Source organism: Hyaena hyaena, unplaced genomic scaffold (genome assembly GCF_003009895.1).
Source record: "Hyaena hyaena isolate Hyena2069 unplaced genomic scaffold, ASM300989v1 scaffold_106, whole genome shotgun sequence".
Lineage (NCBI taxonomy): Eukaryota > Metazoa > Chordata > Mammalia > Carnivora > Hyaenidae > Hyaena > Hyaena hyaena.
The window spans coordinates 1,332,710-1,348,568 of record NW_024080738.1 but is presented as its reverse complement, the minus strand read 5'-3'; the positions used below and the strand labels follow the sequence as shown (position 1 = coordinate 1,348,568).

Here is a 15,859-nt window from a genome sequence, read left to right as displayed (position 1 = left end):
AAGCCTGTAGGGTCATGGGGTTCCTCTGAGTCTCCAGGAGCCTCACCTGGCAGCACTTTGATTTCAGACTTCTGATCTCCAGAACTGTGAAATGATAAATTTCAGTTGCTTGTGACTCCACGTTTGTGGTTATTTGTTAGAGCAGCTGTGGGAAATTCATACAGCTGCACTCTGCTGAGTGATGGAGAGGGTACCGGCACCAGCACAGGGGTAGGGGTAGCGACTGCCTGTCCGAGTCCTGAGCTGGGTCAGCTCCTGCTACGCTCGTGCTTATTACCAGGAATGAGAGATGCCTGTTGCTTTGTTCTTCTGGGTCTGAGTTAAATGAGAAACTACATCATACGTCCCAAAGATGAGAATTAGACCCATCACACTGCATGGCTTTTGAAGAACAGAAAATGCTATTCAGCCTTTAGGGCAGCCACTAGCTCTTAGGAAACATAGATATGTTGAGAAGATTCTAGCAAATTCCAGGTCAACCAGAGCATTTTTTCTCAATGTGCCATTAGCCTGTGCTCCACAGTAAATTTTTACCAGCTGGACATTGTTTTCCTTACTCAAAGTGTGTATCTCTTATATTGCATTTTGTGTAGTTCTGCACCCCCAGAGGTGGGTCTAGACTATCCGGAGAATGTCCAGGCTTATGCAGAGAGGACAGTGAAGTTAGCAAGGACTTCCTTAGGTCACCCCTCTTTGATGTCCAGTCGTTCCTTTTCATGCGTGTCCAGCAAGCAGAAGCTGGATGCTCTGGTCTGGGCCATGTGCCCCCCACGCAGGTGATCTGTGCCGGGGCCACAGAGGAAAGGCACAGGACTCAGAACTGTCCTTTCCCATACTGACTTCTCAGGAGGAGCCCTGGGCCTCAAACCAAGTTTCTAACACGTGCCATCAGGAACTTCTGCAGTTAGAAAGTCCACTACTTCTGTAGCTGAGGAAACAGAGGCTCAACCTGGGCCACAAGCTCTTTGCCATGAGCGGCAGAACTGGAAATAGAATCGGCGCCTTTGATTTCAATCCCAGCACTTTTTTCTTTAACTATACACACGTGTTTTCTAGAATGTAGCTTGCAGAGGATCATCTGGAAAACACATTTTAAAATACAAATTTTAAGGCCTGAGCCCCAGAAATCGAGATGCAGTCTGGGGTGGAGCCCAGGAATTGTATTTTTGACAAGCAATCCCAGGTGAGTCTGATGCGTGTGGTCCACAGCCTGAAGGGAGCAGACCACATTTCCTTAAGGAAACCAGTGTACCCCCAAAACGCTATTGTTCCCTGTGTGGCAGGTTTAGGTAAGAGCTTCTGGGTGAGCTCAGGCTTTGAGGGAAGATGACAACTCCTCAGAGTGAGTTCAGTGGCGACATCCTAGTTATGGCAAGAAACGCTCTTTCCAGCACTCCTGGATCTTCCAGTGTCTGCAACGTGATTCTGGAATAAAGATGATTTCGAATCTGGGGCCCAGCTGGATGAGCCGGACCCCGAGATAGCCCAGATGACATGCTCCCTGCCAGAGGACCAAAGAAGGGGAGCCAAGCTGCTTCTGAGATGTCTTCTGGGGTCTAAAGTCATGGGACACCCAGGGGACCCCTCGGGCTCAGCGATGCTGTCACGGGTGGCATCTTAAAGAGGAACCCAACTTTGGCCGCTGCTCTGACTGTGAAGAAGTCCATCAGCATGTGTCATAACATGAGTAATAATAACTCAGAGGTTAGAAGCTGTTTTCACAGACGTTATCCATATCTTTCTTCTATCTGTGAATCTGTGTGAGGGTCCAGTGATTCCCTGTTATTAGCCTACACAGCTTACTTAACCTTATGTTTTATTTTGTCTAAATCGTGGTTTTGTTTCATATGTCTACAGATCTTCCTCTGCTTAACACACTCAAGTGGGGTGCACTGTTGGGGTGCTCTCAGAGAAGCCAACATTCCTCCTTCCTGGTCCAATTTTACAAATAATTACATAGTGATTACTTGATGATTGTCTTCCCCCTGGGCTTCCAGCTTCACAGACACTCCCAGACATAGCCCAGGGCTGGCGAGGCTTGGTGGTGAGCAAATGAATCAATGGATGATGAGGTAACTGATGATTCAACCATTTATGTAACAAAGGGTTCTTGGCTGCACAGCTTTGTGTTGGGTGTTAAGGGAGAAGGGTTGAGTTCACCCAAGTGCTGACCAGGCTTGAAGAGCTCACCCTACACGGCAGATAAAGGGGTCCTGATACATCCCAGACTACACTCTTCATCCTCCCCCCAACCCTGAAAGCACCCCATCCTGCTCTTCCTTGGCCTCCTCTCAGTGATGGGCACAACCATCCCCTTTTTCACATCGTCCTTGACACTGGCCTCTCCCACCCTGATGAAATCCTGGGGGACTCTGATCTTCCTCCCCAAACTCCTCTGCAAGCTGCCGGCCCCTCTCCATGCACACCCCTCTGACACGGGGCAGGGCCCCTCTACAGAAGTGTGTCTCCAGTGTTAAAGGCCATGCAAGTCACCCAGGGACCTTGTTAAAATGCAAAGTCTGACACAATTGGTTGGGGCCTGAGATTCAGCATTTCTGACAAGCTCCCAGTTGAGGCCAATGTTCCTGGTGCACAGACGACACTTTGAGTAGTCAGACGTCTTTTCTAAAATGTAAATCTTAGTCATTCCTTCCTTAAAATTCTTCAGTGGCTCCCTATTGTCCACAAGACCTTGTGCCATCAGTTGCCTGCCTTCTTGTCCAACGCACTGTTCTGCATACCTTCCATCCTTGCAGTTCCTCAAATGGCAACTTTCTTTTGTGCCTCTGCTGTTCCTTCTGCCTGGAATGCCCTCCTGCCTCGCAGGCTCCCTCCCCCTCTACGTCCCACTGGACTGTTAGGCTTCACCCAGTCATCACCGCCACCAGAAAACCCTTCTGGATTCCGTCCACTCACTCCCCCACTGCCAGAGTCAGCTGCAAGACATCGAAGGAGCACTCCCGAGATCTGTCACACCTCTCATCACCTTGGGACGCACTGGGCTCTTTACCTGCTTTCCTCCCCACTGAGACCTAAGAAAACAGACGCTCAAACAGTGGACGCTCACAGCTGTTTGCTGGAGGAAAGATGGAATCACAGAGGGACACACTTGTCCTCTCTGGGATGCTCCTCAAGTCCCCTTCAGTTGGCACCTGTCTCTTAGTTTCTATGGAATGCTGTTAGGTGGGAGTGTTTTTCTATTTATTGCACCCCAGTTCCTGCCTCCACCGGATTTATGTTTCTTTGGCTTTAAGATTAAGAATTCTATTTACTTTTGTTTGGAGCTGAATCGGCAGCTCTACACTGGGGTTCCCACCATTCTGCACACCATCCACTGGGCAGCTCTTCTGGAGTCAGAAGGCCGGCCCCGACTCCTGAGAATCAGAGGCCTTGCCAGACACCCCAGACTTTCCCAGAATGATACAGAGCCACAGAGGTCTGGCTGTTCTTGGTGTCAAGAGTCAGCCTATTCTTCTAGTACCAGGAGCATTTGCTCAGTGCACCTAGGGCCCCCCACCCCCATCTTCTCCTCTCCCTATCGCTTTGCTGCTGTCCCAAACCCCAGTGAAATTCCAAAGAGCTGTAAGGCTCATCCAAACCCAATGCCATTATTGGTTGACCTACTCTAACGCCACATTCCATGACTTAGGGCTGTCATTAGAAAAGAAACAGGACCCAGAGGCAGATGGTGTGGGTTCCAGTCCTGGTCTTTCCATTTGCTACTTCATATGTAGTCACTTTGCTTCTCTAGGGCTCTGTTTCCACATCTGTACAATTGGTTTATGCACCTTCCCTGTCAACTCACAGAGTTGTGGTGACGGCTACATGAGTTGGCAAGTGTGAAAGTGCCTGTCAAACAGGAAGGGATGCGCAAAGGCAAGGTAAGTAGGTGCATTAATAAAGATGAGGGCCAGGCCTCAGAAAGGGGGAAAGCAGATGTTTGCCTTTGACATGTCTTACTGTGCACCTTCTGTTCGTTTCCATACCAGTGCCCATATAGACCATCAAATCCCAGAGGAAAAGCTGGGTGTGTATGTTGCTGACCCCACATGAATGTACATTCATTGAGTGTATTACCTCCTTGGGACATTTTAATTTTGAAAGAAAAAGAGAAGAAAGGAATTGATCCTGCAGTGAGGCCTGTGTGAATGGGAATACAAGAGGCAGGGAGACTATCCTATGGGGTTCACTTCGATTTCATCAGCAAGATGAAGAGAACCGGCAGTTGAGAAGTTTGCTGGAAACCAGGAACTACAAGTGACAGGACCATTAAGGAATTCAGCCTGTGTGTTCTAAAAGGCCTGCGGGGAGAATGAAGCACCCATGAGTTGTTCACAGCACTGTGGCCTTCTCTGAAAAGCTGTTAGCCCACTCCAGGACTCTAAGACTGTTCAGATTGGAAAAGAATGATTGTCTCCCAGTGCACCAGAGGCATAGGTGACTCAGCTGCTCTTTGTCCCTATGTATCTCTAGCTGGAGTTGTCTGAGCCTCTCTTCTCTCCCATTCTGACTTTTAGAGAGAGCTGTAAGGTCTCTATTCACAAACTCACATATGCTGGGCTCATGGTGAAGTGCCCAGAACCAAGCCCGACACAGAGAGCAGTACAGCCTGGAAGGTGGGAGTATGGCCTTGGATATAATCACAAAACCTGGAAAAAAATGAAGCAGGCCTTATTGAAGTTGTTTTTCCAAACGTCTTCTCAGGACTTTATTAGGTCTTTTGAAACAAGGAGACAAACAAGTGCCTATTTTCTCCAACACATAGGGTCACCCTGGATTTGAATCCCAGTCCAACAGAGTCTGGACCCCATGCTCCTTCATCTCCTGTTCTCATGCTCTGCCTCGGAAGGAGGGTGGTGATCGTGGCCCTCCATTGACGTTGCGGTGCCTGTCTTCAGGTATCTGCTCCTCAGCAATATGGCCGCCACCTCCTACCCAAAATGCTTTCTCCTCTTCCCATAGGGCATTCTCTTCCTCCCAGAGGGACTTTTTATCCTCCCATAGGGCCTTTTCCTCCTCAAGAAGAGCTCTTTCCTCCACCCACAGGGCTTTCTCTTCCTCCCACAGGGCCTTGTCCTCCTGAAGAAGGTTCTGGTCTCTTTCCCATAAGGCATTGTCCTCTTTCCAAAAGGCCTTATCCTCCTTCCAAAAGGTGCGGTACTTTTTCCAAAAGGTCTTTTCTTCTTCCCGGAAAGATTTCTCCATTTCCCAGAAGGCTTTTTCTTCTTTCCAGAAGGCTTTCTCCTCTTCCCAGAAAGGTCTTTCCTCTTCCCAAAACCCCAAGATCTGACCTCGGAAAGCATGGATCTTGCCTCGGAAATTCCACATCTCTTCCCTGAAGCCTTCTATTTTCTCAAGAAAAATTTTCATCTCTTCTCGAAAAGCTTTTTCTTCCTGCAACTTGCAGATTAGTTTCTTCTGGCGTATGTTGGATGAGGATCCCACCGTTGACCGGAAGCAAGCGAGCCCCATCCATTTGCTCACTTTGAAGGGAAACATCTTCTTAGTTAGCCAGAATGGTGGAGTGGCCATGATGGAGGACAGAGCCGTTGGCCAAGTCCAGGTCAGCTGGTCAAACTCTGCAGGGGCAGCACAGAAAACATATTCATGAGTATCACATGCCAGAGAAGGAGACTTTGGTCTGCATTATTTGATTTAGGAAAATGTAACCATTTCCCTCTTTGACCCATTGCATGTGTTTGTGACAGACAAGATTTGGTAGAGAAACACAGCTGGTCATGGCTTTGGGCTGAAAAGGGAGTCAATAAAATCAAAGTCAAAGATGCTAAAATCTCATCCAACAAGGACAGGAATGCTCAACTAGGGTATCAGAACACACAAGTGTGACATGATCACTTGAGGGGTGTGTCACAGTTTTCTTTTCCTTTTAATAATAAAGTACTACAGCCTCTCAATGATTTACTTTTGTTAAACCAATGAGAATTCACTTGCGGTTTTAGCATTCTCACTTGGGAATTGCTCATACCCTTCTCGTGGTCATGCTTACAGCAGGCTGCCACAGGAGTGAGTGTTCTGTTATAGGCCACCTGAAAAGCAGAGGGTGAGACCCACTGACCTTCGGGGGACTATTTTAGTAGAAGAGTCTATTTGGGGAACAGAGGCTTAAAATAATAAGGTAAGAAACAATGCCAAATGTCAGCAAAGATACGAATAAGAGGAGCTCTCACAATATCAAGGTATACTGAACAATAAATAGGGAGGACATTTCATGACTCAGTAGCTCTGCTTCCAGATTTGTACCCTGAGGGAACTTATGAATTGTGACCAGGACACATGTACAAAAAATGTTTGAGAAGCTTTGTTCATAAAAGCTCAACACTGCAAACAATCCAGTGGCCATCACAATAGAATGGGATTTAAAAATGTAGTATATTCATGCAATGGATAGCATAGCTATGTGCAACAATGCAGATGAATAGTATAAACATAATTTTGAAAGAAAGAAGCAGAATTGGGGCACCGGGTGCCTCAGTCAGTTAAATGTCCGACTTGGTTTCGGTTCAGGTCATGATCTCATGGGTCATGGGATTGAACTTCACATCAGGCTCTGCACTGACAGTGTGGAGCCTGCTTGGGATTCTTTCTCTCTCTTTCTGCCCCTCCCCTGCTCTTTCTCTCTTCAGTAAACAAACAGACATTAAAACAAGAGAAAGAGAAAGAAGCAGAATCAAAGAATTTCAAAGAACAAAGTTCCCAAACAGGCAAAACTAAACTCTATTGTTTCAAGAAATATACTTAGGTGATAACACAAAAAAGCACAGCAAGGAGGTGAGTTCCATAAGTCAAGATAGTGGTTGCTTGAGAGGGAAGGAGGGGTGGAGGGGGTGGTGATTAGGTGAGGACATGAGGGGGGCTTCTGAGCAGCTAGCAGTATTCTGTTTCTTTACTGGGGCGGTGGTTGTGGGTGTGTTCCTTGAAAAAAATATGCTAAGCTGTAGGTATATATTTTATGTACTCCAATAAATGTATTATATTTTACAATAAAATGTAAGCTAGGGAGAAAGAAAGGGAAAGAAAGAAGAAACAGAATGAAGGAAGGAAGGAAGGAAGGAAGGAAGGAAGGAAGGAAGGAAGGAAGGTAGGAGAGAGGAAAGACGGAGAGAGAGAACATTGTCATATATCTGAGGTATCAGATATCAGAACTCTCCAGACTACGGTAATTACAAAGGTGTATCAAAGGAGGAGAAAAAAGGCTGGACACAGGAGAATGGTCAGAGGCAGGGAAGACAAGGGGTGCATGCACCTAGTGAGGGCATTGATTTCCATTTTGAGTTTTCTGGAAGGAGCTGCCAGGGTCTGGCCTCACTCCATGGGCCTTGCTAATGGAGCAACATGGAGTCCCTTTGGGAGACTTCTGGGCTTTCTCCTTGTTTTTCCATTTTCAGACTCGGCAGCAGGGAGCAGGGGAGAAGGAAGGACACATAGCTGGAGTGTGTGTGTGTGTGTGTGTGCGCGCGCGCACGTGCGCGTGCATGGTAAAGGGATAAACCGTGGCACCAACATGTCCACCCAGCCACACAAGCCAGAAACCTAGAGCTCATCCCTGACTCCTTCTTTTTCCTCACCAGACTTTGCAACGATTGTCAACCTTTCCAGTTACGATTGTTAACATTTCTGAAGCCACGCCTTCAGAGTCACCTCATTGTCCACACTGTGAGTCTCACCAGTCTCTCTGGTGCTGATCTTACCCTCCCACCCACCCCTGCTGTAGCCTCAGGGGTGTTTCTAAGTTTATTTATTTATATTTTGAGAGAGAGAGAGAGAAAAGGCAAATGCTCAGGTGGGGGAGGGGCAGAGAGGGAGCGAGAAAGAATCCCACGCAGGCTCTGCACTTTCAGCAGAGAGCCAGACTCGGGGCTCAAATCCACGAATCGTGAGATCATGACCTGGGCCGAAATCAGGAGTTGGACACTTTACCGTCTTAGGCACCTGGGCACCCTGCCCCACAGGTGTTTCTGAAACATGTTATCACGTGTGGAGTTTGATGAGTTCCTTATAGATATTGGATATTAGCCCTTTATCTGTCATTTGCAACTATCTTTTCCCATTTCATCAGTGGCCTATTGATTTTATGGATTGTTTCCTTGGCCGTGCAGAAGATTTTTATCTTGATGAGGTCCCTGTAATTCATTTTTGCTCTTGATTCCTTTACCTTTGGGGATGTGTCAAGGAAGAAATTGCTGCGGTTAAGGTCAAGGAGGTATTTTCCTGCTTTCTCTTCTAGGCTTTTGATGGTTTCCTGTCTCACATTCAGGTCCTTTATCCATTTTGAGTTTATATTGGTGTATGGTGTGAGAAAGTGATCTAGTTTCATTCTTCTGCATGTTGCTGTCCAATTCTCCCAACACCATCTGTTAAAAAGGCTGTCTTTTTTCCACTGGATACTCTTTCCCGCTTTGTCAAAGATTAGTTGGCCATACATCTGTGGGTTCAGTTCTGAGTTCCCTATTCGATTCCATTGGTCTATGTGTCTGTTTTTGTGCCAATACCATACTGTCTTGATGATGACAGCTTTGTAGTAGAGGCTAAAGTCTTGGATGGTGATGCCTCCCTTTTTGGTTTTCTTCTTCAATATTACTTTGGCTATTTGGGGTCTTTTGTGGTTCCATACAAATTTTAGGATAGTTTGTTCTAGTTTTGAGAAGTATGCTGGTGCAATTTTGATTGGGATTGCATTGAATGTGTAGATTGCTTTGGGTAGTAATGACATTTTAACACTATTTATTCTTCCAACCCACAAGCATGGAATGTTTTTCCATTTCTTTGGGTCTTCAATTTCCTTCATAAGTTTTCTATAGTTTTCATCAAACAGATCTCCTATATCTTTGGTTAGGTTTATTCCTAGGTATTTTATGGTTTTTTGTGCGATTGTGAATGGGATCAGTTTCTTGATTTCTCTTTCTGTTGCTTCATTATTGGTGTATAAAAATGCAACCAATTTCTGTACGTTGATTTTGTATCCTGCAACTTTGCTGAACTCGTGGATCAGTTCTAGTAGGCTTCTGGTGGAGTCTGTTGGGTTTTCTATGTAGAGTATCACGTCGCCTGCGAAAAGTGAAAGTTTGACTTCTTCTTTACCAATTCTGATGCCTTTTATTTCCTTTTGTTGTCTGATGGCTGATGCTAAGACTATGTTAAACAGCAGTGGTGAGAGTGGACATCCCTGTCGTGTTCCTGATCTCAGGGGGAAAGCTCTCAGTTTTTCCCCATTTAGGATGATGTTAGTTGAGGGCTTCTCATAGATGGCTTTTATGATGTTTAAGTAAGTTCCTTCTACCCCGACTTTCTCAAGGGTCTTTATTAAGAAGGGATGCTGTATCTTGTCAAATGCTTTTTCTGCATCTATCAACAGGGTTTTATGGTTTTTATCTTTTCTTTTGTTAATGTGATGTATCACATTGATTGATTTGTGAATATTGAACCAGCCCTGTAACCCAGACTCCAAAAAACAAATAATCCAGTGAAGAAATGGGCAGAAGACATGAACAGACACTTCTCCAAAGAGGACATCCAGATGGCCAACAGACACAGGAAACGATGCTCAGCATCTCTCCTCATCAGGGAAATACAAATCAAAACCACAGAGATACCACCTCACGCCAGTCAGAGTGGCTAAAATGAGCAAATCAGAGGACTCTAGATGCTGGCAAGGATGTGGAGAAATGGGCACCTCCTACACTGTTGGTGGGAATGTAAACTGGTGCAGCCCCTCTGGAAAACAGTGTGGAGGTTCCTCAAAATTTAACAATAGAACTCCCCTAGGACCCAGCAATAGCACTGCTAGGAATTTACCCAAGGGATACAGGAGAGCTGATGCATAGGGCACATGTACCCCAATGTTCATAGCAGCACTCTCAACAATAGCCAAAACATGGAAAGAACTTAAGTATCCATCACCTGATGAATGGATTGAGAAGATGTGGTATATTTATACAATGGAATACTACATGGCAATGAGAAAGAATGAAATCCGGCCATTTGTAGCAACATGGATGGAACTAGAAGGTGTTATGCTGAGTGAAACAAGTCAGGCAGAGAAAGACAGATACCATATATTTGCACGTATAGATGGATTAGGAGGAAGCTAATGGAGGACCATGAGGGAGAAGAAGGGGAAAAACAGTTGGGGAGAGGCAGGGAGGCAAACCATGAGAGACTCTTGAATGCTGAGAACAAACTGAAGACTGATGGGGGTCGGGGAGAAGGGAAGGGGGGTGATGAGCATGGAGGGGGGAACTTGTTGGGATGGGCACTGGGTGTTATATGTAAGCCAAGTTGACAATAAACTATTTAAGGAAAAAGTAAATAAATAAAACACGTTATCACACCTGCTCACAAAGCTCCAAAGACCCCACAGGCCAAATCCAAATGCCTCCTAAGGTCCTCTGTAAGCTGATTCCTGCTCGTTACTCCCTTTACCTTCCTACCGTCTCCAAAGCTAAATTTCAGGAATAATGGGCCACATCCAGTTCTCCAAGCAGACCTGCAGTTTCCAGCCTCTAAGCCAAGGAACACGCTGTGTCCTCTACGGATTACCTTTCCCTCTCAGCGTGGCTTGAATTCCTCTCCACATCGCCCCCTCTGAAAGCTACTCGGACTCTCCAGACAAAGTTCACCACCCCCTCCTCACTCACTCCCCTGTTTCCTTGTCATGCTTGGTTGAAATTAGGTGTGGACGTGCCTTGCTGCCATTGTAACCCAGCACCTAAGCGTCAGCTGTGGGCATAGGAGGTAAGTGACACACATGTTGGTTGACTTGAACTGAATTTCGCGGAATTTTGGAAACTTGATTTTCTAGGCTGTATTATGGTTGTCTTAATTATTAACTGTTGGTATCTTGAGGTGGGAGAGAGTGCCTCATTCCTCCTTCCTTTCTGCTATGAGAACACAGAGCAGGCCCTCAACAGGCGTTTGTTGAACTGGATTCAGAGATTCTATGAGCAAAGCCTCAGGGTCAGAGTCCAGGATAGCTGTCGACTACAATCAGCTTTCTAATTGCAATGTCAGTAACAACAACCACCGGCACATTTATTTAGCCCTTACATGGGGGGCACTTTACTGGCGTTACCTGTTTAATCCTTTCAACCATGCACCTTGATTAACCTCATTATATAACTGAGACAAGTCTGGCTTGAGTAAGTTAAAAACCCATCCAATTAAGTAGATGAGTCAAGATTCTTCTAGAAAGTGCTAGAGTGCATTACATGGTCAAGCACTACTACTTGTAAATGTCATCGGGCTGATATTTTCACTAGGAAGGTGTGTGTGTGTGTGTGTGTGTGTGTGTGTGTGTGTGTGTGATAGAGAGAGAGAGAGAGAGCATTTGTATCAAGCCCTGGACCTACTGAAAACTTAATGATTACATTTAGCAATGTGGTCAGTAATTTTAAAGGAAACCTCCTTTCTCCATACAATCCTGCTGAAAAAAAAATATATACTGATACCCACACTAAAAGGAAAATCAAAGAACATGTAACGTTATCACTGAAGAAAATAACTATATATTTTCATCAAACAATAAAATAAGACTTACAAAAATCTATTTTTATATGTGAGACCTGTCTGTCCCCTGTTTGCAAAAACAAACAAACAAACCCACTTCTGTGCAGGCTTCTGACTTTCTTCTGAAATGTTCCCTGGACATATCCCAGCGCCAAAACTAACCACCATCCAAATTACACTAAAGCTTTATTTCCTACTCCTCGGGCAATGTTTGCACTAATTAGAGAACTCGCCAAAACAGTTTAACAAAGTCCTTTTTCCTTTGTACCGGAGATCCCAACTGTTGCCTAATTCTGAGTGTCCCCCTGCAGTTTCTCCCAGGCTCTTATTTTCTGGCTCCTTTCATGGCCTCACACTTTCTGCAGGTCTCACAGCTGTTGTTCTTGGCGGGCTCCTTTTGGTCCGGGCTCCACAAAGAAACAGTGTCGACATTCATGAGAAGAGGAAACCACAAAGCTGAGTGGAGAAGTCAGTTGGGTGGAGGTGGGGGGTGGGGGGCTGGCTCAGTCCATGGAGGCGCTTGAAAATAGGAAAAACTACAAATTCTAGGTCGGTGAGCACTCAGTGTTCACTCTCCCTGATCTTCCCCCTGAGTCTCACTGCCTATCCGGGCAGCGGCAGGAGGGACCTGCTTACGGTACTTGTTGACAGAAATAAATGTATTGTAAGTCAGATATTCAGGAGCTGCCCCTTGTCAGAAGATCTGGGCTCCTGTATGTGGCGACACGGGCCCATAGGCTGAAACTTCTTCAGCTTCCGGCTTCCGGCTTCCGGCTCACCCTCATGGCATCCATATGCATTGTCAATGCCCGCCTCAGGCTCCCGGGCAGAGCCGGGCCCTCCCCCAACCTGCTCACAGCCCAGTGGTGACCTTATTTCCTGGGCGATCCCTCACTCCTGGGCCTTCCTATCTCTCTCTCTGCTCATTCTGGCCTCTCTCAGCACACAAACACGCTCAAGTCCCTCTCATCTAACACGACCCCCCAACCAGCTGAGCACAGAATCCTCTAACTCTGCCTACTGTTTGCTGCCCTTCTCCTTGAACAGTCTTCTCAAAGAGCAGCTGACAACCGCCATGCACCATTTCCGTATTGCATCTACACCCCATCCCACAGCAACCCCCCCTCGCCTCCTCACTCCACTGAAACTCTTCTTGTTAAGAACACTAGAGACGTGCTCGTGGGTTAGTCCTTTGTCCTCACTGACCAACCTGTTGACAGCATTTGACATTAGTCCTTTTTGAAGCTCCCTCCCCTTGACTTCTATAACCCGGGGCCACGCTGCCCTCCTCCCACCTCCCGGACCACTCTCTCTCCATCCCTTTGTGGACCCCTTTTCCAGGTGGAATGTGCTTTTTCCACAGAAGGCAGTGCCCACCTCACAGAGCTCTTGAGGGACTAAACTGGGTATTTTGAGTGCCTAGCCCAGTGCCTGGGATATAGCAAGTGCTCACTAAACAGAAGATAAGAATAATTATAATTGTCACTATTTTGTGTCATTTTCGATCTTCTTCACCTGGCCTGCCAGGTGACAATCATGATCTGTCCCTACAAACCATTTTTGCCTTATCTCTCAGCCACCTTCCCTGATGCTATCCTCTGGCCATGTGCAATCCCTCAAACATGCCGAGTTTTCCTCAGTTCCCTGCCATGCTGGTCTCTCTCCCTGGATAGCCTTGCCTAACCCTGCTTCACTTCACCTACTTAACTCTTTGGAGCTCAGTCACCTCCTTTAGCTCTGCTGACACTCCTCTCTCTACCAGATTCAGACTCACTATATGCCCCTCCTGTCCCACCGGGAACATCGTCTCACATCTCTGAGTCCAGCATCCAGTGCGATGGCTAGTCTGTAATATATGTTGAGTAAATGGCATCTGAATGAAGGGCAGTATCCTGGGTTATAATGTTAGAGAAAAATGCATCTGCAAGTTTTTCTCATGACGGCTTAAATTGTCCTTGAGAAAGAGATAAATCAAATATAATATCAAATACATAGATTTGTATTTAGACATAAAGTATAATGTGATTTGTGCCAGGTACTGGACTAGGCACTCAATGTTTCCGATTTGTTCCCTACAAGAGCTCTATGAGGTAGGCACTGCCTTCTGTGGATATAAAAACATGAATCAAAGAAACATGCCTAATTTTCAGTATTATACTCTAGGACAGAGACTTCTAAAGAAAATGGTATATATAACTCTCTGCTTAGAACCGATAACTACCCAATCTAAAGCCAACAGTTACTTACTGCTTAGCTGTTCCCCAACTGGGCAAGTCCCACAGCCCTCAGAGGCTAGGCAGTCATTGTCACATCACAGACCCCCTAACACTGTTGCCAGTGACACTTCTGTCCCTCTCAGTCCTGACTCACAGGGTAGGGAGGCCCATGATGGGTAAGGGACTTTGAGGAGTGGAGAGAGAAAGACTTTTCCGTCTTCCATCCTTGACTTCCCCAATAGAGTGGCACTGTTAATGGCTGGCAAATGATTGTTACCTCACATTCCACCTGGATTGTGTCCAGGGGCAGGCTTCTGGGAAATCACGTTGCGGGGGAGGCCTTCGTGTGTGATGAATCATTTCTCTTGCTGCTCTTGAGATGCTGTCTTGGGCTTTTGACATCTTGACTATGATGTGCCTCTGCACTCTGAATGTATACTAGAAATTTGCTGAGCTTCTGGGAAATGCAGATTTGATGTGATTTTTCCTCAAATTTGGGAAGTTTTTGGCCATTATCTCTTAAAATATTCTTTCTTCCACTTTCTTCATTCTTCTTCTCAGACTCCTTTTACATGTCTGTTAGCTTGATGGTGTCCTAAAGGTGTCTGAGGCTCTGTTCATTTTTCTTCATTTTGCTTTCTATTGCTTAGACTGGGTAATCTCAAATGATCTGTTTTCAAGTCTACTGATTTGTCAGCCAGATCAAATTGCTCTTGATCCCTCTATTTTTCATATTCAAGTGTAGAATTTCTATTTGGTTCTTATTTTTGTAATAACTTCTATTTATTGATATTCTCTATCTGGTAAGACATACATCTCAAACTTTTCTTTTTTTCTTTTTTAATGTTTTATGTATTTCTGAAAGAAAGAGAGAGAGAGAGAGAGACCATGAGCAAGGGAGGGTCAGAGAGAGAGGGAGACACAGAAGCTGAAACAGGCTCCAGGCTCTGAGCTAGCTGTCAGCACAGAGCCTGACGTGGGGCTCGAACCCACCAACCGTGAGATCATAACCTGAGCCGAAGTAGGACGCTTAACTGAATGAGCCACCCAGGCGCCCCTCTCAAACTTTTCTTTAATTCTTTAGGCATGGTTTCTTTAATTCTTTGACCATATTTATAGTAGCTGATGTAAAATCTTAGTCTAGGAAGACTATCCTCTCCACTTCCTCAGAGAGTTTCTAACCAAAAAGAGTTTCTAACTCAAATAGTTTTTACTGACTGCTTTTCCCTCCTTGTGTGAACCATTCTTTCCTGTTTCTTTGTGTGAGTCCTAAGTTTTTGTTGAGATTAGATATTTAAAAGAAATAATTTTAAATAATATCATCTTAAATAATATAATTATCATATAAGTAATATAACCGGGCACCCCTAGAAATGTGATTTCCCCCTTCTCAGATTTGTTGTTTCTTGTTGTTGTTGCTACTATTTGCTTGTTTAGTGGCTTTCCTGGACTAATTCTGAAAAGTCTCTATTTTTTGTCTTGTTTGGCCCCTAAAATCGGCCGGCGTAGCTTAGTGGTCAGCTAATGACTGAACTAAGAGATTTCTCTGAACTGGTTAAGGGTCTCTTCCTTTGCCAAGGGAACTCTGTGGAGGTGGTCCTGGGGCATGCCTTGGGTGGTTTGCAATTCTGCCTTAGCTTTCACTTCCTTGCTTGTGCAGGACTCAAGTTCAGCCTGCGGTGAAAGATTATGGTTCTTAGGTCTTTCTTGGGCGTGTACTCGGTCAAATACACATCACCTTCCAGATTTCCAGAAATGTGTTAGAAATTTTCAGAGTCTCCATGTTATTCCCCAGGTTTTCCTTTTAAGTTATTCCTCAGCTTCTTATTAGCTCCCACTGGTGACGCTGTCTCAGGAAACTGAGATATTAAAAAATTGCCACTATTTTTTTTTTTTGACAAATGCCCTGAGGATAGGGCACAAAATTAGCATTGAATTAGGTCAAATAAAGACAAGTTCTGTGGGTGGAGCTTTTCAGTGAACTGCCAGAAAAGTCAAATAGTAATAATTCTTCAGAGATGGGGATTTTTTGGACTCTTAATGCAACCTGCCCTCTTACTTGTCCATTCTCGATGCCCCAGTCATTAGTTTGCATCATTACTCTTTCCTAAGATATGTAC

General features: G+C 45.4%; 1 protein-coding gene across 3 annotated transcripts; it reads right to left on the bottom strand.

The window, feature by feature from the left end:
* Positions 1-4,674: 4,674 nt before the first annotated feature.
* Positions 4,675-14,130, bottom strand: CCDC70 (coiled-coil domain containing 70). Of its 3 annotated transcripts, none has more exons than XM_039236095.1 (2): positions 14,017-14,130; positions 4,675-5,579 (listed from the first exon to the last, which is right to left on the bottom strand). In XM_039236095.1, exon 2 carries the CDS (start codon positions 5,530-5,532, stop codon positions 4,831-4,833), a length of 702 nt encoding a protein of 233 aa, XP_039092026.1. In that variant the 5' UTR covers positions 5,533-5,579; positions 14,017-14,130; the 3' UTR covers positions 4,675-4,830. The 3 variants fall into 3 exon arrangements, with proteins under 3 accessions (XP_039092026.1, XP_039092023.1, XP_039092024.1); XM_039236092.1 differs by lacking the exon at positions 14,017-14,130 and adding an exon at positions 13,771-13,969; XM_039236093.1 differs by lacking the exon at positions 14,017-14,130 and adding an exon at positions 12,160-12,365.
* Between the last annotated feature and the right edge of the window lie 1,729 nt (positions 14,131-15,859).